We start from the raw sequence: 19021 nt of genomic DNA on the forward strand, positions 1-19021 counted from the left end.
CATGCAGCATTGCAGAGGACACAAGTCCGGCCCTGGGAGCCCAAGTGAGCAGGAAAGAAACTGCTCTGCGGAAGTGTCTGGAAACTCACTGCCCCAGTGAGTGTGTCCCCCAGTACCTTCACATGACCTTAGTTCCCCAAATTCACCGCTGCTGTGACCACTGCTCTGCTTCCTGAGTGCTGACCACGTGTGATCCATGTAGACACACGGGGATACTGAGAACCAATGGTGGTGTTGTGGTGGGTGTCTGAAAACCAGCCTCAGGGGTGAGATGCGGCCCTGACTTTCATGCTTGCTAGTTTCTGTGGTGCGAATACTCACCATGACCAACTATATTTGGGGGGAGGCGTGGGAGAAGCACAGGACAGCCGGAGAGGTGGGGGTAACTCGCATGGTCAGCACACCCAGAGACGTTAGGTGGGATCAGGAGGGCCTTTGAGACCCGGAAAGCTGGTGACCTTCCCGAGTCCAGAGAGAATTTCCCCAAGCCTGTGCTTGTGCTGGAGAGATGGAGCAGAGAGAGCGAACCCAGCCCTTAGGGTCTACACTGTGCGTTATCACTCACCCTGTGCAAGCCTGAGTTCCACTCTACCTGCCACACCCCTCGGACAGGTCCCCCCCGGTGCTACTCCACGTGCAGGCTCCATGTGCAGGCCTGTCTCTGCACATCCTCCAGACTCTCTCCCTCAGGGAATTCACATGCCTTCCAGGGTGCAGGTCAGCCCCCAAAACAGGCTTCTTAGGTCAGAACCTTCTTTCAAGATGCACCGGGGTGCCAGCCACTCCTCTATCACGTGTGTTCAGATGCCATATTCCAAGGCAAGTCCCAGGTCAGCAAGTGGAGAGCAGATCCAAAAACCCAACTGCAGGGGTGATGTGTTATTCTTCTCTGTGGACCGGAGAGCTTGGGAAGATGTGTGACCTTAAACAACTGATCCACCACGGAAAGATGACTATTAACTCTGACCGGAGATGTCTGGGTTTGCTGGATGGTGCTGAGATCTTGGTCCTTTGTCAGACTCCAGGAAGACCCAGGAGTTCTAGGAATATGGCACAGGGTCAAAATCTCCTGACAAGGGATTAAAATGCTGGGATGCAGACATCCAGCAGTCCTAGCAGCTCACTACTGAGTGTTATGTCCCTGCCGTGGGATTCCACATACCGCCCTGCAAATGCTCAAGGACAGGCAGGTTTCTGTCTCTGCAATCCAGGAGCAAGCCTCTTTAAGGACCACAGTGGTGCTTGGGGACTCCTCTGCAGATCTCTGGGCCTGAGGTCTGTCCCTGGTGCTGAGAGAGGGCCTCAAGGTCAATATGGGCCCTCACCCCCACCCCTTCCTGTGCCGCTGCTCCACCGCTGGCCCTTCTCACTGTGACACACTCTTCCTTCCCAGCAGCGCTGGGTGAGGGCTGGTCCTCTGAACCATGGAGGCTGTGGCTGCCATTCCCACAAAGGTGGCCCAGTACCATGTGGTGCTGTCTGCTGCTGAGGGGAGGAAGTAGCCAACGTTCTCCCTGGCCGTTCTGCCAGCCTCATCATGCCCATGACACCAGCTTCTCCCTGCTGGCAGATTTGATGAGTAACAAAAATCAAATGGCTATAGAGAATCTGTAAGAACCCTATCAGACCAGTGAGCAACTTCTTGAGTTCCCTGAAAAATGTCTCCTTCCTTCCCCGCCCTCCCCACTTCTCCCAGACCCCCACTCGATGCCTTTCAGAGAGGCCCACAGGCTATCCACCACCCAGCTGCTTTCAGACATGGGGGCTGGACCAGGCTTTGCTTCAGGAGGGGAATGATAGGGCTGCCCCCTCAGAGCCAGCCTCTCACCCCTGCACCCTCCAGGTCTATCTGTGTGGTTGCAAATGGCAGGACTTCCTTCCTTTGCACAACTGAGCAGTCATGGCATTTTTCTCAATGCTGTTAGTTCTTCCTGCATGGCAGCGCCAGAGGGAGTCAGCTGGCAAGCTCCTCCCCCCATACTTGGGCTTGGGTGCCTTTAGCACAGGGTCAGCTGCCCTCAGAGGTGGAGGACATTGGCTCTGGCTCTGGTTTTGTGCCCTAGAGCTGTCATCTGAACCCACCAGGAGAAAAGCAGCTCTGTGCTTACCCTCCTGCAAGAAGGCCACAGAAGTCAGTCAGTTAAGAAGAAGACAGCGGAGTCCTAGCGTCACCTCTGGGGACATCTCAGGCTTTAATTTATTTATTTTTAAAGATTTTATTTATTTATTTGACAGAGAGAGATCACAAGTAGGCAGAGAGGCAGGCAGAGAGAGAGGAGGAAGCAGGCGCCCCGCCGAGCAGAGAGCCCGATGTGGGGCTCGATCCCAGGACCCTGAGATCATGACCTGAGCCAAAGGCAGAGGCTTTAACCCACTGAGCCACCCAGGTGCCCCACATCTCATGCTTTTAGGCGGTGGAGCAGCTGACCAAAAACGGTGATGGCTTTGAGGAAACAGGAACGCAGACAAGCCGAGGCTGGAGGAACAGGCATGGAGGCATCTGGAGAGCAACCAGCGGGACCGTTTTAAAACATTAGCAGATCACACTGCTCTGGTTAAAGCCCCTCAGGGATTTGACTACACCTAGAACAAAGTGTGAAGTCCTTCCCTGACCGACAGGGTCCTCCAGGACCCAGCTCCCCTCCCTCTCCTTCTCCTTGTGCTCAATCGTCAGTCCCTCACTAGACTGCCTCCCCCACTTCAGAGCCCCAACACCTCTTGTTCCCTCCGCCCAGAGGACGTCTGCCCAGACCTTCCACAGCTGTGCTCCCCACCCCACATCCAGTCTCTGCTCCAGTGTTACCTCTGCGGAGATGCCTTTCCCAGCCTGTCAAGTGGAAACAGACTCCCACACCCTAGAACAGAAAGCAGAATCCTGCTCCCCACCTTCCCACACCAGGGACCCCCACTTAAGAGCCTTCTCTCGATGGAGCCCAGATCTCCCTGCTTTCCCTCATCCGTGTGATGCACCTGGCTACCACACCGAGTTGATCTTTTTCCAGAACAGAAAGAGCAGCATAGCCCAATTCAGGTAAGGTGAGTTCTCCCCCAAGTTGACTGAAATGTGGAAAAGTGCTCCCAGACCTCCTCGGGGTCCAGGGACCAGAGGCTGGGCGTGGCAGCCAGGTCAAGGAAGAAACTGGGGACCAGGAGGTGTTCAAAGAGAAGACATTGCCAGAGAAAGATAAAAAACACAGATGCACTGCGGCCAAAAAGAAGGCTGAAGAACAGTAAGAGGGCGGGCTGAATCTCCCCGACTCTGGAGAGGATAGTCGCCTGAGGGCGTCTGAGGGAAAACAAGGACCGAGGAGAAGTCACTGAAGAAAAAAAGAGGGCATGGTGAGTGTTAAGGAGGGCACCTGATGTGGGCCCTGGTGTTGTGTGCCGAGTGATGGATCATCGAGTGCTGCATCCGAAACTGATGACATACTACTGTATGTTGGCTAAGCGAATTTAAATTAGAAAATAAAAGATAAGAGATTGGGAGAGCTCAGAGGCCTGCAGTTGCTGGAGCTCACTTTTCTGATGCAAAGAGGCCTGCAGTTGCTGGAGCTCACTTTTCTGATGCAAACAGAGCGCAGAACAGACCTGCACCTTGCATGAGGCCGGGCCGCAGGCGGAAGCTGCTGAAGGGAAGGAGTGTTTGTTCAGGCCCTAGACTTCCCGGGTTCGGGGGAGGTGGCTGCTCTGGCCAGAGAATGTCGGGGCTTCTGCCGGAGACCTACAGCAATAACACACAGAAGTGCACTTCTGTGCACTTAACCTGTAAGCCACGTCTGTGTCCAGACGGAGCCGACAAGCCTGTATCTGCACAATCAGACCCAACACTCCCATCTGGCGGGAAGACCTGACCGCCTGCCCCGAGGCCGTGTGGTCTTTCCATAGCCCGCCCTGGTGATTTCTCACTGACGTCGCTGCAGAAACGTGGGCGCGCCGGACTGCGGGACGGGCCCCTGCGGGATGGGCTCCTGAGGGAGGGCTCCCCGAGCGCACAGGGTCAGCACGGGGTCGCCTCTCTGACATCCCAGGGACTCATGCACCTGTGCTGGGACGTGCGTGCAGGGCAGGGAGCAAGGATCCCCGCGCCACCCGGTCCTCCACGAACAGAGCGGGGAACGCAGGTGCGGGAGAGGAGGCTCCGCAGCACCTCGGCCCGGGCGGGCGCGGCCCGCACGCAGCGCTCGTGTTCGCCGGTGCAGGTTCCGGTCGCCGCTCAGGAGCGTGTGGAAGGTCCGCGCAGAGGCTGTCACGAGCCCGAGACGCTCGAACCAGTGCGCTGACTGCGGCGAGAGAAGAGAGAAATGCGCACTCCTCCGTGAGCGCAGCTCCCAGCGCCCGGTTCCGGCTCCGCCCGCCACTCCGCACCCCGGCTCCTCCAGACGCGACGGCCCCGCCCACTCCCCGCCGGCCGCACCCTCTCCCCGCCGTCCGGCCGGCCGCGCTTCCGCTTCCGGCCGCAGGGCGGGGCTTCCGGTCGCAGGGTGGGCGGAGCCCGGAAGCGGCGGCGGCGGCGGCGGTGGCGGAGCGGGGACTGCGGCGCTGGTCATGGCTGCGAACCTGAGCCGGAACGGGCCGGCGCTGCAGGAGGCCTACGTGCGGGTGGTCACCGAGAAGTCCCCGACTGACTGGTGGGCGCCGGGCCGGCGGGGCCGGGCGGGAGGGGGGCTGGGCCAGGGCGGGAGGGGGTCCCGGGGGCTCCCCGCTCCCCCCACCGCGGCGCCCCGCGAGCTGCTGGCCCCGCCGCCGTCCCCCGCCGCGGCTCCGCCCCTCGGCCGGTCTCCGTGTCAGATTGTGCGGCCGGGGGGGGGGGGCTCGGTGGCTCCGCCAGCTTCTCCTTCCCAGCCCCGGGACTTCCCCGCGCACCGGGGCTCCCCGCGGCCCTACCCGACGGAGCGCGAACCGGGCCCGGGGTCTTCCTAGCGCCGCGTTCAGGGAGGGGCCTCTGAGCGGGCGCCCCGGACCCCGCCCGGCAATGGGCGCCCTGCCCCACGGCCAGGAGGTCTGGGTTTGGGTCTCTGGTTTTCTGGGAAAGTGGATTCTTTCCAAGTATTCCCTTTCCTGTGCGAGCCGCACGGACACCAGTGACACAGCGGTGCTGGCTGCCTGTGGAGGAAGCCCCCATCCTCCCTGCACCTGCCCGGGACACCCTCCACTCTGCGGTCGGGCCCGGATGGGGCTTTCTAACTCTGGAAGCGGGTCGGAAGTCTCTGGGATGGCCCTGGGCAGCCCCCGCGCAGGGTCAGCGGCTGGTCACTCTCCCGCTTTCTTCAGTTGTTTGCACTGACCAGTTCTGAGCACTTGCAGCCCCAAAAAATACGCTGAGTTTGGTGAACTAAGGTGACCCGCTGTGAGGAGCCTCTTCCCCGGGCCAGGGGCAGGCCCCACTCGGGCTGACTGTGTGCTGCGCCCGGCTGGTCGCCACGCCCTGGTGCTCACGGCTGGAGGCTTTCCCTGCCGCCTTCATACCCTGTGCCGTCGTGCACGGGGCCTTTTGGGGAAGAGCTTCAGAGCACCTGCTGCAGGGGTGTGCAGACGCCTCTCTGCCTGCGACACCGCTGACCCTGATGGGACTTGGGTGCTGTGTTGCTGGGGAGCCAAGCGGCTCCTCTGTCCGAACACATGCACGTAGCTAGGGAGTGCGTCTGGGAGCAGTGGGATTTCTCTGCCTTCTCCATCTCATAGTGCTTTAGGAGGGTCACCCACACTTCAGGCCCCCGACCCTACCTGTCTCCTGCTCTCCAAGGGCCGTCACACCTCTGCTGTTACTCCAAACCCTGCTGACGGGCTCACGCGCGCGCCCGGTTTCACACCCACCCGCGGCCTCGTGCCCTTGCGCCGGCAGCGTGTCGGCCCCTCCGGTCCTGCTTGGCTGGGGTGTTGCTGTTTCATGTGCTCCTGAGTAGCTGGCCTGGCCCTTCCTGACGTACCTGCGAGACTCCTGGGCCCCCTGCTGCCTTCCTTCCGACCTCTTCATTCTCAGGGACCACCACTGCTCTGGGGGTGATGTCCCACAGTCCCGCTGGCAGCTCAGGCCTCGCATGTTTCTGGCTCTTCCTCGGCTTCTCAGAGTTGTCTGCTCCCAGCCTGGTCTGAAACTCACCCACCCCAGCTTCGCTCTGTGCCCCCCGAGGGTGCTGAGCCTCTGCCCCCCGCCCCCATCCGAGCCTACCCGTCTGGCAGCACTCCAGGTCTACACCCAGTGGTGCGAGCCCCCGACTTTTGATCTCCCTGTCACGGCCATTAAGCACCTCAGCAGATAATGTGCGGCGGGCCCCCACTCATGAGCCGAGCAGGTACCTAGATCGCGCTACGTCTGTGCTTACGCTCGGCAGCTTCCTCTTTCACAGTAAGTAGAGCCCAGACATCTCACCTCAGCTGTGAGGCCCTGTGGGGCCAGCTCCCGACCCCCTCCTGCCACCCCTCCCACGTACCACACTGGAGCCACACCTGTTTGTCACCACGGTGGCCTTCTTTCTCTTCCTCAGACGTGCAAGCTGCTTCCTCCTCAGAGCCCTTGCTCTGGCTGCTTCCCCATTCTAGAGCACCTTCCCCATGCTCCCAGGGCTCCCCAGACGTCTCAGTGCTGACACCGCCTTCTTGGAGAGGCCTTGCTCGACTGCGGGCTCCTTGTGTGGTTTGCCCAGACACACACCAGACACCTTCAGTGGGCTTCCTGGCACCGTTCTCTTCACCAGAGGGCTGGGCCCTGTCTCTGTCCTCAGCGCGGTCAGCGCCCGCGTGCACAGCGACCTGAGAAGGGGACAGAAGATGTGGCAGAGGATACCAGCAGAGGGAGGTGGTCTCCAGTTTGGTGGGTCATGAAAGGTTTCCCAGGCAGAGTGGGCGGCTTCGGGCTGGGCCCTGATTCCCCGGATTGTTCTAGATTGAAGCACGTTTGTTTCCCTCCTGCTCCCTCTTCACTACCTGACAGGACATTAGTGTTGGTGTGTTTCTTTTTGGTCTCCCATTAGAAAGGAAGCTCCATGGTCAGGTCCATGGTCAGGGCCTCTGGGGATTTACTGGACGCTTCATGCCCAGGAGCAGGAAGGAGCAGGTCCTCAGTACGTGTGTTTGGAAGGGATGCTTGAGTTCCCGGGCGCTCGGTGCGCCACGCTCCGTGTGCTGTGCCTGGGCCAGCATGCCTCTCTTCCACGGTGATTTGAAAGAGGGATGGGAGTCCGTTGAACGTGGGAATGAGTCTCCGAGCTGCGAACATTCAAGAAGGTGGCTTGGGCCAGAGCCCGGGGTGGAGGGGAGGGCAGGCGCCAGGCACAGACCTTGGCTCCTATGAGCTGCTGGGTCGCTTCTCAGAAGCAGTCTGTGCTGCCTGCTGCCTGTCTGTTGTCCCCGTCTTCTGCACTCAGAGCTTGGTGGCTTTGAGACGTATGGGCTTCTTTCCTCCAGGCAGACGTCTGGACGTCCACGAACTCCCACGTCTTTTCGCTGTTTGTCTGCATGTTCCCTGTGCCAGCGTCCCCTGTGCCAGCTAGACCCTCGGGGCCTGGGTCTCCTTTCTTCCGACTTTCTCAGTCTAGGCAGCTCTGCCCGGTGGCCATACCAAGGCCCTGGGGAAGCTGAATGGAGGCTGATTTGGTTCCTGTCAGATTCTTTTCTTCCCCCCCAGATTTTATTTTTAAGTGAGCTTTATACCCATTGTAGGGCTTGAACCCCAACCCCGAGATCAAGAGTCACACACCAACTGAGCCATCAGGGCATCCCGGTTCCTGTCACACTGTCACCCCACAGCCCCTATCTGGCCCTCCTCGCAAGCCTGTCTGTGCGCAGAGCGTGGGGATGGCCCGCTGGTCCGGGGTCTGCCTTTGACTTGTCTGCTGGGTCAGCACCCGTACGCCGTGGTCTGCCAGCTCTGCCTGGAGCTGAACGGCAGCAGAGCTGGTGTTGATGTTTGGGCTCCGTGTGGGCTGTGGCTAAGCCAGCTCTTCCAGAATGTTCTCCATGGGTAACCGCTGCTCTGGTCAAGGGGCTTTCCATGCCCCGGATGTAATAAAATTTGCCATATTTCCTCAACTCCTCTGGGGGTCACCTTCATAAGCATCTTCCCAGAATTCTTAGGAACAGTTAGTCTCACAGGAAAAGGCAGGGGCAGCCTAGGGTCACCTGTGGAAAGTTAAGGCTCCTCCAGAAAGAGGATTTTGCCCAGCCAAGGAGTCTGTCCTATAAGGAGCCTGACTTCATGCTGAGTCATGGCCCATGTGGCTTCTGGGTTTTCTAGAAGAGTCCCAAGCCCAGAGCGACCTGTTCCGCCAACTCCTCAGGTTTCAGAAGACAGAGCAGACCTGCATGAGGCAGGGGGCGCCTTCCCAGTGCCCTGATGCGCACACCCGGCTCCCGCTCCTCCCAGGGTGCTTCGGGTTCAGGAAGGTGTGGAAGGTTGCCCCGATACAGCTCACCAGCCCTGGGGCGCCGGGCCGGTCAGTCAGTCGAGCGTGCGGCTCTTGATCTGGGGGAGGCAAGTTCCAGCCCCACGTTGGACGTGGAGCGTCTTTCAAATCGAACAACCTTCACAGCTCGGTGTTTCTCATGGCAGACAGGGCTCCCTGCGTAAGTTTGTCCCTCAGGAGACGCTGCCGCGCCAAGGCCTGAGAGGCCCCAGCTCCGGGAGGCCTGCCGAGCTCCCGCCTCGTGGGCCAGCGGGGCCGGTGGCCACCGTGCTCCGCTCATGGTGGGTGCAGCGGGAACGCGGGTCACAGAGCTTGTTTGTGTTGTGTTTCAGGGCTCTCTTCACCTACGAGGGTAACAGCAATGACATCCGTGTGGCCGGCACTGGGGGTGAGTATGGCCCCGTGAGGACGCCAGTGGGCTGACGGGGGCTGGAGGCCCCAGGAGGCAGGTGTTGGGGAGGGGAGGGAGTCGCAGCCAGCAGTGTCCCCGGCCGCTGGCATTTCAGCCTTCACTGCACAGGGAGTGCGCCTCTCTGCCTCTTTGCCTACTTGTGATCTCTGTCAAATAAATAAATAAAATCCCTTTAAAAAATTTTTTAAAAAAGAAAGCCTGGTACCTAATTTGTAGCAGAAATGACATCTTTTTTTTCCTGGAACTCCCTGTGGGTTTTATAGGAATGGGTTTTTTTTTTTTCTTTTTTTTTAAAGATATTATTTATTTATTTGAAAGAGAGAGAGAGATCACAAGTGGGCAGAGAGGCAGGCAGAGAGAGGAGGGAAGCAGGCTCCCCACTGAGCAGAGAGCCCGACGTGGGGCTCGATCCCAGGACCCTGAGATCATGACCTGAGCTGACGCAGAGGCTTAACCCACTGAGCCACCCAGGTGCCCCTAGGAATGGTTTTAAAACCGGGGGGTGTACACCATCACTTGAGGTCCTTGTCACAGAGGCAGATCCCACGCCCCGCCAGCTCCTGTAAGTCCGTGTAGTGGGGAAGGACCAGGAGTCTGATTCTGGTGCAGGCGGCCCTGAGAACCCTGGCTCGGGGGCAGGTTGGGTTTCCCTTCCCAGTGGGCATTGTGCAGGGCCAGCCACGGGCTTGGGGCCTGCTGACGCCCCCTATGCCTGCTGCAGAGGGGGGCCTGGAGGAGATGGTGGAGGAGCTCAACAGCGGGAAGGTGATGTACGGCTTCTGCAGGGTGAAGGACCCCAACTCTGGTCTGCCCAAGTTTGTCCTCATCAACTGGGTACGTGGAACTGGGGGGCCCCGAGTTCTCATCTAGGTGTGACCTGGGAAAACTCCTTTGCCTTCTTTCCTCCTCTGCCTTCTGTGATGGGAGCAGAGGAGGACTTGCCTTTGGGGCGGCTCACAGGCAGTGAACGAATGGGAGTGGCTGGAGTGTGTGCGGTCCGAAGGACCACAGGGGGCCTTGCCGGGGCAGAATCCCCCGCTCTACCCCCAAGCCCAGAATCATTCCCACGAAACAGAGCACACAGTGCAGTTGCACGACACCCTTGCCTTTGTCCCAATCAGAGTAGTCGTCCAGAGGGAGCAGAGGCCCTGGGCCTGGAGAAGGCTCAGAGAGCACGGGACCCCTGGGTAGGACTGGAAAGCTCTGAACCGCCCGTGCCCAGCAGAAGCGGGCAGTCATCCTGCCTTGAGAACCTCCTTGACCTGGAGGTGTGGGGCTCGCTTTATCCTCTGCTGCACCCAAGGAAGGGCGGTGGCTCTGGGAGAGCTGGCAGGTCACACTGGGTGTGTTGTGTTGCAGACGGGCGAGGGTGTGAACGACGTGCGGAAGGGAGCGTGCGCCAACCACGTCAGCACCATGGCCAGCTTCCTGAAGGTGAGGACAGCCCCCAGGGGGCCTCCCAGGGCGCCTGGGCGGGTGTGAGCGCGTGGAAGCCAGAGCTGGAAGCATGTCCACACCCGACGCTTCCTTCAGACTCCAGCGCCACCAGAGGCTCCTGCACTCGTGCTCGGCGAGTGCCCAGGAGGCCGCACTGCGGCCAGAGCCCCCGGTGAGCTGAGCTCACTGGGGAGGAAGGATGGATGACTGTGTCCTTCTCGAGCACAGAGAGCATCGTGTGCGGCTAGTCCTGGGGCTCAAGGCCTTGGCTTCCACTGTTTTTGTGAGGGTTTGTTCAGCCGTGTTGTCAGGAGCTGGAGGAGACGGGAAGTTGCCCGTGCCCGGCCTCTTCTGCGTTCTTTTCCAGCGCACCTCATTCAGTTCCAAAACCGCTTGTCGTTTGCCTGTCAGGTCACCTCGAGTGTCTGTGGCTCCTGACAGAGAGGCTCGGGACTTTGATTTCTAGCCTCCAACTCTTCTTCAGATAGGCCTCAGTTTCTCCATCTAGGAGCCGAGAGAGGATCCCAGGCTCGCTGGGTGTTTACTAACAGCGAGTGACGCCATGGATCTGACTTGTCAAAAAGAAATTGGGGGCGGGGGTGCCTGGCTGGCTCAGTGGGAGGAGCACGTGACACGCAGTCTCGGGGCTGAGAGTTCAAGCCTCCCGTTGGGTGTAGAGATGCTTGAATAAATAAAACCTAAAGAACTTCAGAAAAGAAAGAAATGGGTAGGTTGCGTTTTTTGGAAAATGTGTTTCCAGATCCTTTTTGAAGTTCGCTTTTGTGAATTAGAAAGGATCTCTCTCGTACCTGGGCCTGCAGTGGGGGCGCCTGGCACCTGGGAACAAGCCGTAGGCAGGGCCACGGAGGGCAGAGACTGCGTGCCTATGCTGGGAGTCTTGGGCGCTTTGTCGGCCCTGAGGCCCCCAGCCCAGAGCCCAGGACAACAGTTGTCCGCGCTGTGCGCCCCGAGCTGTGCGTCTTGTCCTCTCCTGGACTTGCAATGCCTGCGTGCCGTCCCGCCACAGGGGGCCCATGTGACCATCAACGCGAGGGCTGAGGAGGACGTGGAGCCCGAGTGCATCATGCAGAAGGTGGCCAGAGCCTCGGGTGCCAACTACGCCTTCCACAAGGAGAGTGGCCGTTTCCAGGATACAGGCCCTCAGGCCCCAGTGGTGAGTGCTCCCTGGGCCCGAGTGTGGCAGGCCAGGAGCCGGCAGACGGGCTTGTTTCTCCCTTGTGGGGCTGGGCTCCTGCCTGCCTGGCTTTCGGTCCCCAGGCCCCATTCCGATGCCAACGGTGACCCCATGCCGGCCGGAAGCCGGGGCTACCCCTGGTGGGGCAGGCGCTAGTGGGCACGAGGAGCAGCTGTCTGCCACCTGCTGGTCCCACCGGCTGGTCTGGGGCCTCTCATACCCCAGGGTCAGTCCAGTCACGAGGCCACGGCACCAGCATGTCCTGCACAGTCCTGGGTGGTGGGCTCCGTGGAGGGATGTGAGGTGGGCGGGCGGGCCCCTCCCCATCGGGGGCAGACGCCAGGTACCCCGGCTGTGGGGAGCCCAGTTTCTGGGGCACAGCCGGGGTCCATGGAGATTCCTGGCCACTGCCACGGTGGTCAGCTGTCTGAGACTGGGGGACTGGCTTCCATCCACAGGGGCCTGGTGCAGCCAGAGACCCCCGTCAGCGTTGCCTGGCCGCTTTCAGGGCCCTTGGGCCATCTTGTGCTGGCTGGTCTCCGGAGGGGGCACCAGGCCCGGTGCAGTCCCCACGGCTGTTGCTTGAGCCCTGGGCTCCCGAGGGCGGCCCCACAGAGGACCCTCTGTTGCCTGCAGGGCTCCGTGTACCAGAAGACCAACGCCATATCTGAGATCAAAAGAGTTGGCAAAGACAGCTTCTGGGCCAAAGCAGAGGTGAGTGCTGCAGGGCGCGTGGAGCACAGCTGCCCCTCAGAGATGGTGCCACGGCGCCATCCTCGCCGTTCCTCAGGTTCTCTCACGATAAGCTCGCGGGACCACGCCCTCGGTCGTGCCTGTGGCCAGGCGAAGGCCGAGGGGGCTCTGGTCGCTGGGCTGGTGGGCGGCCCCTCCAGGCGGGTAGCTCGGGGGCGGACGGAAGGGTGCAGGTGCCGAGTAGGGCAGGCCGGCCGCTGTCCCTGCAGAAGGAGGAGGAGAACCGCAGGCTGGAGGAGAAGCGGCGGGCGGAGGAGGAGCGGCAGCGGCTAGAGCAGGAGCGCCGGGAGCGGGAGCTGCGCGAGGCCGCCCGTCGGGAGCAGCGCTATCGGGAGGAGCAGGGCGGCGAGGCGGGGCCCCAGAGGTGAGGCCCCAGAGTTAAGAGGGAGGGAGGGCCCCGAGTGGGCCGGGCTGGGCTGCAGCTCCTGCCTCCGCCCCTCCCAGCAGGAAGAGTGAGCAGCCGGAAGTGGTTTCAAGGAGCCGAGAGGAGCAGGTGAGACCTGCGTGCCCCCCACCCCCTGAGGGTCTGTGGCAGTAATGCCGGGGCCGTCCCTGATGTGCCAGGGGGACGGTCCTGCGGCCAGCTGGGGCACAGTGGAACCTGGGACACGTGGGTGCACCGGAGGTGGCAGTGGAGAGGGCAGTGAAGGGCAGATGTGGCCAGCGTGGTCCTCCACCCGGTCCTGGACGAGGCCCTCGAGACCCTCCTCACTGCCAGGCCCATGTGCCCCCCTGCAGGAGCCGGTTAGCCAGCCAGCACACCCACGAGAGATTTTCAGGCAGAAGGAGAGGGCCATGTCTACCACATCCATCACGAGCCCCCAGCCAGGTGAGTCTTTCCTCTGAGTCTAGGCACAAGGCAGGAGCAGGCCGAGGCGGAGCCTGGGGTCCCAGTGCAGGGTCCCCAGAGGTAGCGACAGAGGCAAGGAAGCAAGGAGAGCCTGGACTTCTCTAAGGGTAGCTTCTGGGAGGGGAGGCTGGGCCTCAGGTGTTCCTTTCCTGCCCGTGGCCTCGTCCTGCAGAGACCTGGAAAGGAAGGGCCACGTGTGGCTTCAGAGGGAGACTCTCCAGCCCAGCCCCGCTCCATTAACTCTTGGTGTAGCTTGCACATGGTGGCCGGGCCCCAGAGCCTCTGTCACTCCTCTCTCCACCCCCAAGGACACAGGATGGCACTGCCATCAGCTCTCCCACACTGGGGGGCTGCTTGAAGCATACTGTGTGTGTGATGTGTTTCTGCAGCAGCTGTGTGTCCCCCTATCCTCTTCCCCCTCCCTGTGACAGCTATGTCCCGGGACAGGTCCCTGCTCTGGGCAGCACAGGGGACAGAAGCAGTAGACACAGCTCATCTCTCCCTCGTCCAGAACTTGCATGTTTACCTTTGTTTGCAGGCAAGCTCAGGAGCCCCTTCCTGCAGAAACAGCTCACCCAGCCAGAGACCCACCGCAGCCCGGAGCCCACTCAGGCCTCCTCGAGGCCCAGGGCAGGCAAGGCGCTTGGCTGCCCCATGGGGGGCTGGGGATAGGAGTGTGGGAGGGAGGAGGGCATCTGCACCCCTCCCCGGGCTCAGCGTGGGCCGCACCCTCCCATGCAGATGTCCGCGAGGACCCGGCACCCAGCCCTCCGCCGTGTCCAGTGCAGGCAGAAGAGGAGGCTGTGTACGAGGAGCCTCCAGAGCAAGAGACCGTCTATGAGGAGCCCCCGATGGTGGGTTCCCTGCAGCGGGGCGCAGCTGTGAAGGGGCCACCTGCCCAGAAACACTCTCTTCACCCATGCCGGGCGCGGGGTGCCTGACTTTCCGGTGGCCGCTACGTGGGGATTCTCTCGTTCAGTGTTGGAGTGGCCCCGGGGAGTACATGGTGTAGCATTCATCTGCCGGCCAGGAAGGTCCTGGGGCAGGGGGACATCTTGGGGGCAGTAGGATGGCAGCAGCCCTTGCTCTCTGTGTGCTGTGCCCTCCCCCCAGGCCCGGTGTGGGCCTGTAACGTGGAGCCCAGATTTCTCTTCTTTCCATGCAGGAACAGGTGCCACAGCAAGATGCCGGCCCTGAGCACGTGGACCACTACCCGGGGCTGAGTGGCAGAGGGCTCTGTGCGCGGGCCTTGTACGACTACCAGGCAGGTAATGTGCAGCGGCCCGGCCACTCACCCTGCAGGGCCCCGTGTCGGGAGGCAGGCTTCCGACGCTCCCTTGGGACTCAAGGAAGGTGGGGGAAGGACGGGGTGGATGCCCTGCACGGCCTGGGCCTTCCCATCATGCTGGGCAGCTGCCCGTGAATCCCAGTTGCCAGCGTCGTGCTAGAGCCCGGGAGTGTGAGCAGAGGGTGGGTGGACCCTGCGCGCCGGAACCCAGGGACCTGCCTGGAGGCTCAGAAAGCAGCTGCTGTGCGGAGGCAGGGGGCCTGGAGTCAGGTCTTGATAGAAGGTGTGTCGGGGGAAAGTGGCCATTGAGAAGGGCCCCCGGCCCCCAGTGCAGCCTCCAACTCCCCATCCCGCAGCTGATGACACGGAGATCTCCTTCGACCCCGAGAATCTCATCACGGGCATCGAGGTGATCGACGAGGGCTGGTGGCGTGGCTACGGGCCAGACGGCCACTTCGGCATGTTTCCGGCCAACTACGTGGAGCTCATCGAGTGAGGCCCCTGCTGCTGGCTGCGCTGAGGCCATCTCCTACCCTTCCCCCCCACGCGTGCTTCTCCTACTGCCGGGGACGTGACGTGCGTGCCGCGAGAGCCACACGGCACTCCTCCGGGCATGGGACCCCCCCGCAAAGAAGACAAGCCCTTGGGATCTCTCAGACTAGGGTGCTCAGCCTGTCACTCTAGATGCAGCAATACCCTGTGATCCCCAAACATGCTCTGGCTGCTCTGGGCCCCCCCAGCCAGCCTGGCCTCTGACCCCCACGGAGGACAGGGAGCCGTGGTGTGGCCTCGCCGGGCGGTCTGAGCAGGGGCCTTTGCCTTGTGGTTCCTCTTCTCCTGGCCCTAAAGGGTGGTGGCTTCGGCTGATAGCGATCTTCGGGAACAGTGACCTTAGCATTTAGGACCAAAGTCTGGGTGGGTCGTGAGGGTTTGGGCAGCAGGTCGTCTTTCTGGGTCCTGCCCTGTGCCCCTGTTCCCCATTCCTCCGCCCGGGGATGCAGACTGTGTGAAGTGGTGCAGGGATGACCCCATCCGAGTGTGTGATCAGCAAACCCACGTCCTTCTGTGGGGTGCGCCCTGTTCGCCGGCCCCAGTGTGTGCTGTCACCGGATTCTGGTTCCGGGGGAGTGACCAGAGGGCCGATGCCTGCTGTCGCACCTTGTCCGTCCCAGCCCACCTGTGTCTGCTTCTAGAGTGAGCACTGCCCTACTGTGGCCTGAATGCTGCCGTGTGGAAATCAGCCCCTTCCCCGGGGTGTGGGGGGGGGGGGTGTGCAGGTGTGTGTGCCGACTGTGGCCACTAGGAGAGGCATAAAGGTCAAGATGTGACTCACGTCAGCCTGTTGCATTTCCGTGTTCCGGGAGGGGCTGGCGGCCGCCCTCCCTGCCCATGCGGGGAGTGCGTGCACGTGTGTCGGGAGCTGCCATTCCCTTTGTGCTCTGGCAGCTGCCAGGGAGGAGCAACCGGGGTGATGGCTGCACTGAGACCCCTGGCCCCGGCTGCTGGCAGATGGCCCCCCTTGTCCCCTAGGCTGCAAAGGCAGGCCTCACCAGCCCTGATTCTCCGCCCCCAGCTACAGAGGCCCCAGGAGTCCCGTGTTGCCAGCTCAGAGGCCAGTGGTGGGCATGTCCCCAGCTGTGGGGACACCCAGGGGGTGGGGCTCAGTACCACCTCACCCTGCCCACCCCGGGGCTACAGGGACAGCCCACCCGAGGGAAGCTGGCCATGAGGTGGTGTCCTCGCTGCAGTACCCACTCACTGGGGACAGCTGGGTCACCCCAAGCACCCCGATGCTTGGGCAAGGTTACCAGGTGGCTGTCTCACCATACGGCGCTTGCTGCAAGGTCCTTGATAGCCCGGCTCGGGGACGAGACTCCTGCCCTTGGTTCCTGGGGCCCTCCCACCTAATCGGGTGGGCGGCAGGGCACTGGGGCAGGGTTTGTGGAGCCCCTCACTCAGGGCCTTGGAGCTGGGCATGCCGGGGCCACACCAGACTCAAGGTGGTAGGAGCGGGTACCTTTATTGCCAGAAACCCCCCCTTCATTTGGCCTTGCCCTGGGCGGCCACGGCCTCCATGGCCTTCCGCACGGTTTCCTCGTCCCCCAGGAACCGCATGGGCTTGGTGGGCTTCAGCGCTGGGTCCAGCTCGTACACAATGGGGATCCCCGTGGGCAGGTTCAGCTCCATGATGGCCTGGTCCGACATCCCTGGACCAGGGGAACAGGTCTTTAATTCCCTCGGCCAGTCTGCCAGGCAGCGGCCTGCCCTCATGTTCAGCAGGCCCCGTGACCTTTATGGGGCCACAGAGTCAGGCCAGCCAAGCAGCAGCCCTCCCATCCCCCGCAGCAAGCCCCCCACACAGATTCCCCTGGAGACAGTCGAGCCAATAGGGAGAGACTGAGTGACCTGCAGAAATAGCCGTGGTAAACCGGGACCTTGTGCCCCGAACCAGGAGCCACTGAGACCCGGGGCTGTGCTGTTGGTCTCTTCTGTTTGGTTTCTAGAACATTCTAAATTCCAGCCATCAAGAGCAGGGGTGCTCCTGACAACCGGGGGTGGAGGGACAGTGAGCAGGGCCTCCTGTGACCAGGGCGGAGGGGAGGCTGTGGGTGGAAAGGGCAAGGTTTTCCAGGGAAACCTGACCCTGCCGGCCTCTGCAGCCCCTGGCCCGGAATAGCAGCTCGACCTTTGCGGCTCTGGCACCCCACCCCCCACCTCCCCCCTTCTCCAAGCAGTGGGAGACTGTAGTGAGGCTGGCCTCCGTGCTCCTCTCCCAGACCCAGTCCCTGGAGAGCAGGGGCACGAGGTGGTCTTGAGGAGGGTGGACTGGGGCTGGCCAGGCCTCAGGGGCCCGCCTGTCTGCACTCTGGCCAGCTCCCCGTTGACCTCCAGAGCAGGGGGCTTGGGGCTCCCCACCCTACTGGCCTTCTTCCCTTTCCACACTTCAGCAAGCCTGAAGGCCAAGGATCTGTGTGAGTGTCCAAGGGAGCCCAGTGGAGGAGCGCGCCGGGCTCCCTGCTGGGAACCCAGCTGCAGGCCGAGTTCGAGGACAGCTGCACCCCTGCACCTTCTTGACTGGTCTTACCTTTTCCCTGCGTGGGTGTGAGCTGAGGGCCTGGGTTCCCCTGCCCTGGGCCTAATGAGCACCCCCCAACCCCAGAGAAGGTGGTGGAGACCCAGCAAGTGAAGTGACTTGCCCAGGGCCACACAGCAGATAGAGCTGGGGCCAGACAGCCCTGCTTTGGCCGCGGGGCCCGGGCGTCCTTGGGCATGGCCTTCCCATCTTTCCCAGGCTCATGTTCAGGAAGCCTAGCCAGCCTCAGGCCTCTGGGCCCGGGTCGGAGCAGCAGATGTTTCCACCCTCGATCTCCAGAGGGAAAGTCATTGTATTTGGTGTCCCAGTACATAAACGAGTAAAACAAACATTTTGCGAAGTAGTCTTTTTAAGTGGTTTTTTAGTCCTCCTAGTTCACAGTTTGACTCCTGACCCTGAGTGCTTATGTGTGCAGAGCTGTCTGGGCAGGGGGCATGTAGCTGAGATGAGAATTTGGGAGCTAAGTGGTTCAAGGGCATGTGTCCCGTCCGCCCCCCACAACCTGCCTCTGCCCACACCCCCTGCAAGGATGGGCCTCACCTTCCAGGTGCTTGACGATGCCCCGCAGGCTGTTCCCGTGGGCCGCAATGAGCACTCTCTTGCCAGCCTTGATCTGGGGGGCGATCTCCTCGTTCCAGAAGGGTAGGGCCCGGGCGATGGTGTCCTTGAGGCTCTCACAAGTGGGCAGCTCCCCGGGCTTTAGGCCCGCATACCGCCGCTCCTGGGGTCATCCACACTGTTGTTCTCTCCCCAGAAAGCCAGCCCCCCATCCCCGCCCGAGCCCTGCCCGAGGCCCTGCCCGCCCTAGACCCTTCCCTGCTGTCCCAGGCAGCGCACCTTGCTGATGGAGTTGTAGTAGGGGTGCTTCTCATCCATGGGGGGCGGCGGGATGTCGAAGGAGCGCCTCCAGATCTTCACCTGCTCCTCCCCATGCTTGGCGGCTGTCTCGGCCTTGTTGAGCCCCGTGAGGCCCCCATAGTGCCTCTCATTGAGGCGCCAGGTGCGCACCACGGGCAGCCACATCTGGTCCGTGCCGTCCAGGATGGTCCAGAGGGTGCGGATGGCCCGCTTCAGCACCGACGTGTAGCAGATGTCAAACTCCATCTTGGCGTCCTTGATGGCCTGGGCGCCCCTCTTGGCCTCCTGGGCCCCCTTCTCGCTCAGCTCTGCATCGAACCAGCCACAGAAGCGGTTCTCCTGGTTCCAGGTGCTCTCGCCATGCCGGACCATCACAAGGCGGTGGGTGGACATGGTGGGGCGGGGGCCGCAGGCAGGGACGGCGGCCTCCCCGGTGCACCCGGTTTTATAACAGTCTGTCCGCAGCACCCCCCCGCCCCCACACCAACTGCCAGTCAGCATTCCAGGCCGGACGGGCGGCGGCAGGTGGCCAGTAGCAAAGCCGAGGGGGGGAGGGCAGGCCCAGAGCCAGCCTTAAAATAGCCCCAGCCAGCCACCCGTGCCTGGGCTGGGTGGGGCTGCGCGCAAGATGGGGCACGAGGGGCAGAGTCCCCCACAGGCCTGGAGGGTGCTGCTGGCGGGAACCCAGCCGGTCTCTGAGCACTCGCTCCTCCCTGCAGGCGGGAGGGGGCC

The 19021-nt window shown here is 62.0% G+C and overlaps 3 protein-coding genes across 7 annotated transcripts; 1 reads left to right on the top strand and 2 right to left on the bottom strand.

Annotated features, from left to right (window-relative positions):
• Positions 1-1377: 1377 nt before the first annotated feature.
• On the bottom strand, positions 1378-4579 carry LOC125080725 (proline-rich protein 12-like). Of its 2 annotated transcripts, none has more exons than XM_047694724.1 (3): positions 4041-4579; positions 3558-3721; positions 1378-1563 (listed from the first exon to the last, which is right to left on the bottom strand). In XM_047694724.1, the coding sequence occupies exons 1-3, from the start codon at positions 4545-4547 to the stop codon at positions 1536-1538; spliced, it is 699 nt and encodes a 232-aa protein (XP_047550680.1). In that variant the 5' UTR covers positions 4548-4579; the 3' UTR covers positions 1378-1535. The 2 variants fall into 2 exon arrangements, with proteins under 2 accessions (XP_047550680.1, XP_047550681.1); XM_047694725.1 differs by lacking the exon at positions 1378-1563 and adding an exon at positions 2333-2855 and having other exon boundaries at positions 3595-3721.
• DBNL (drebrin like) lies at positions 4474-15674 on the top strand. Of its 4 annotated transcripts, none has more exons than XM_047694718.1 (13): positions 4474-4628; positions 8735-8790; positions 9536-9648; positions 10174-10248; positions 11279-11425; positions 12083-12160; positions 12409-12563; positions 12644-12692; positions 12938-13028; positions 13588-13683; positions 13791-13903; positions 14215-14317; positions 14694-15674. In XM_047694718.1, exons 1-13 carry the CDS (start codon positions 4546-4548, stop codon positions 14831-14833), a joined length of 1299 nt encoding a protein of 432 aa, XP_047550674.1. In that variant the 5' UTR covers positions 4474-4545; the 3' UTR covers positions 14834-15674. The 4 variants fall into 4 exon arrangements, with proteins under 4 accessions (XP_047550674.1, XP_047550676.1, XP_047550675.1 ...); XM_047694720.1 differs by having other exon boundaries at positions 14221-14317; XM_047694719.1 differs by having other exon boundaries at positions 12647-12692.
• Positions 15675-16338: 664 nt separating this feature from the next.
• Positions 16339-18767, bottom strand: PGAM2 (phosphoglycerate mutase 2). Its single transcript, XM_047694723.1, has 3 exons — positions 18269-18767; positions 17972-18152; positions 16339-16544 (listed from the first exon to the last, which is right to left on the bottom strand). Exons 1-3 carry the CDS (start codon positions 18680-18682, stop codon positions 16378-16380), a joined length of 762 nt encoding a protein of 253 aa, XP_047550679.1. The 5' UTR covers positions 18683-18767; the 3' UTR covers positions 16339-16377.
• Between the last annotated feature and the right edge of the window lie 254 nt (positions 18768-19021).

The sequence above is a fragment of the Lutra lutra genome, chromosome 11, assembly GCF_902655055.1.
Source record: "Lutra lutra chromosome 11, mLutLut1.2, whole genome shotgun sequence".
Lineage (NCBI taxonomy): Eukaryota > Metazoa > Chordata > Mammalia > Carnivora > Mustelidae > Lutra > Lutra lutra.

Excerpts from the sequence above, each read along its gene's own strand:
- DBNL (XM_047694718.1), top strand. The coding sequence starts at position 4,546 with ATGGCTGCGAACCTGAGCCGGAACGGGCCGGCGCTGCAGGAGGCCTAC. Across the intron at positions 12,161-12,408 it reads GCTTCTGGGCCAAAGCAGAG|AAGGAGGAGGAGAACCGCAG; the intron begins GTGAGTGCTGCA and ends CTGTCCCTGCAG. Across the intron at positions 13,684-13,790 it reads CTCCTCGAGGCCCAGGGCAG|ATGTCCGCGAGGACCCGGCA; the intron begins GCAAGGCGCTTG and ends CCTCCCATGCAG.
- LOC125080725 (XM_047694724.1), bottom strand. The coding sequence starts at position 4,547 with ATGACCAGCGCCGCAGTCCCCGCTCCGCCACCGCCGCCGCCGCCGCCG. Across the intron at positions 3,722-4,040 it reads GCACGCACGTCCCAGCACAG|GTCTCCGGCAGAAGCCCCGA; the intron begins GTGCATGAGTCC and ends TTATTGCTGTAG. Across the intron at positions 1,564-3,557 it reads GCTCTGTTTGCATCAGAAAA|CAGGGAGAAGCTGGTGTCAT; the intron begins GTGAGCTCCAGC and ends CAAATCTGCCAG.
- PGAM2 (XM_047694723.1), bottom strand. The coding sequence starts at position 18,682 with ATGTCCACCCACCGCCTTGTGATGGTCCGGCATGGCGAGAGCACCTGG. Across the intron at positions 18,153-18,268 it reads ACTACAACTCCATCAGCAAG|GAGCGGCGGTATGCGGGCCT; the intron begins GTGCGCTGCCTG and ends GGATGACCCCAG. Across the intron at positions 16,545-17,971 it reads CATCGTCAAGCACCTGGAAG|GGATGTCGGACCAGGCCATC; the intron begins GTGAGGCCCATC and ends CCCCTGGTCCAG.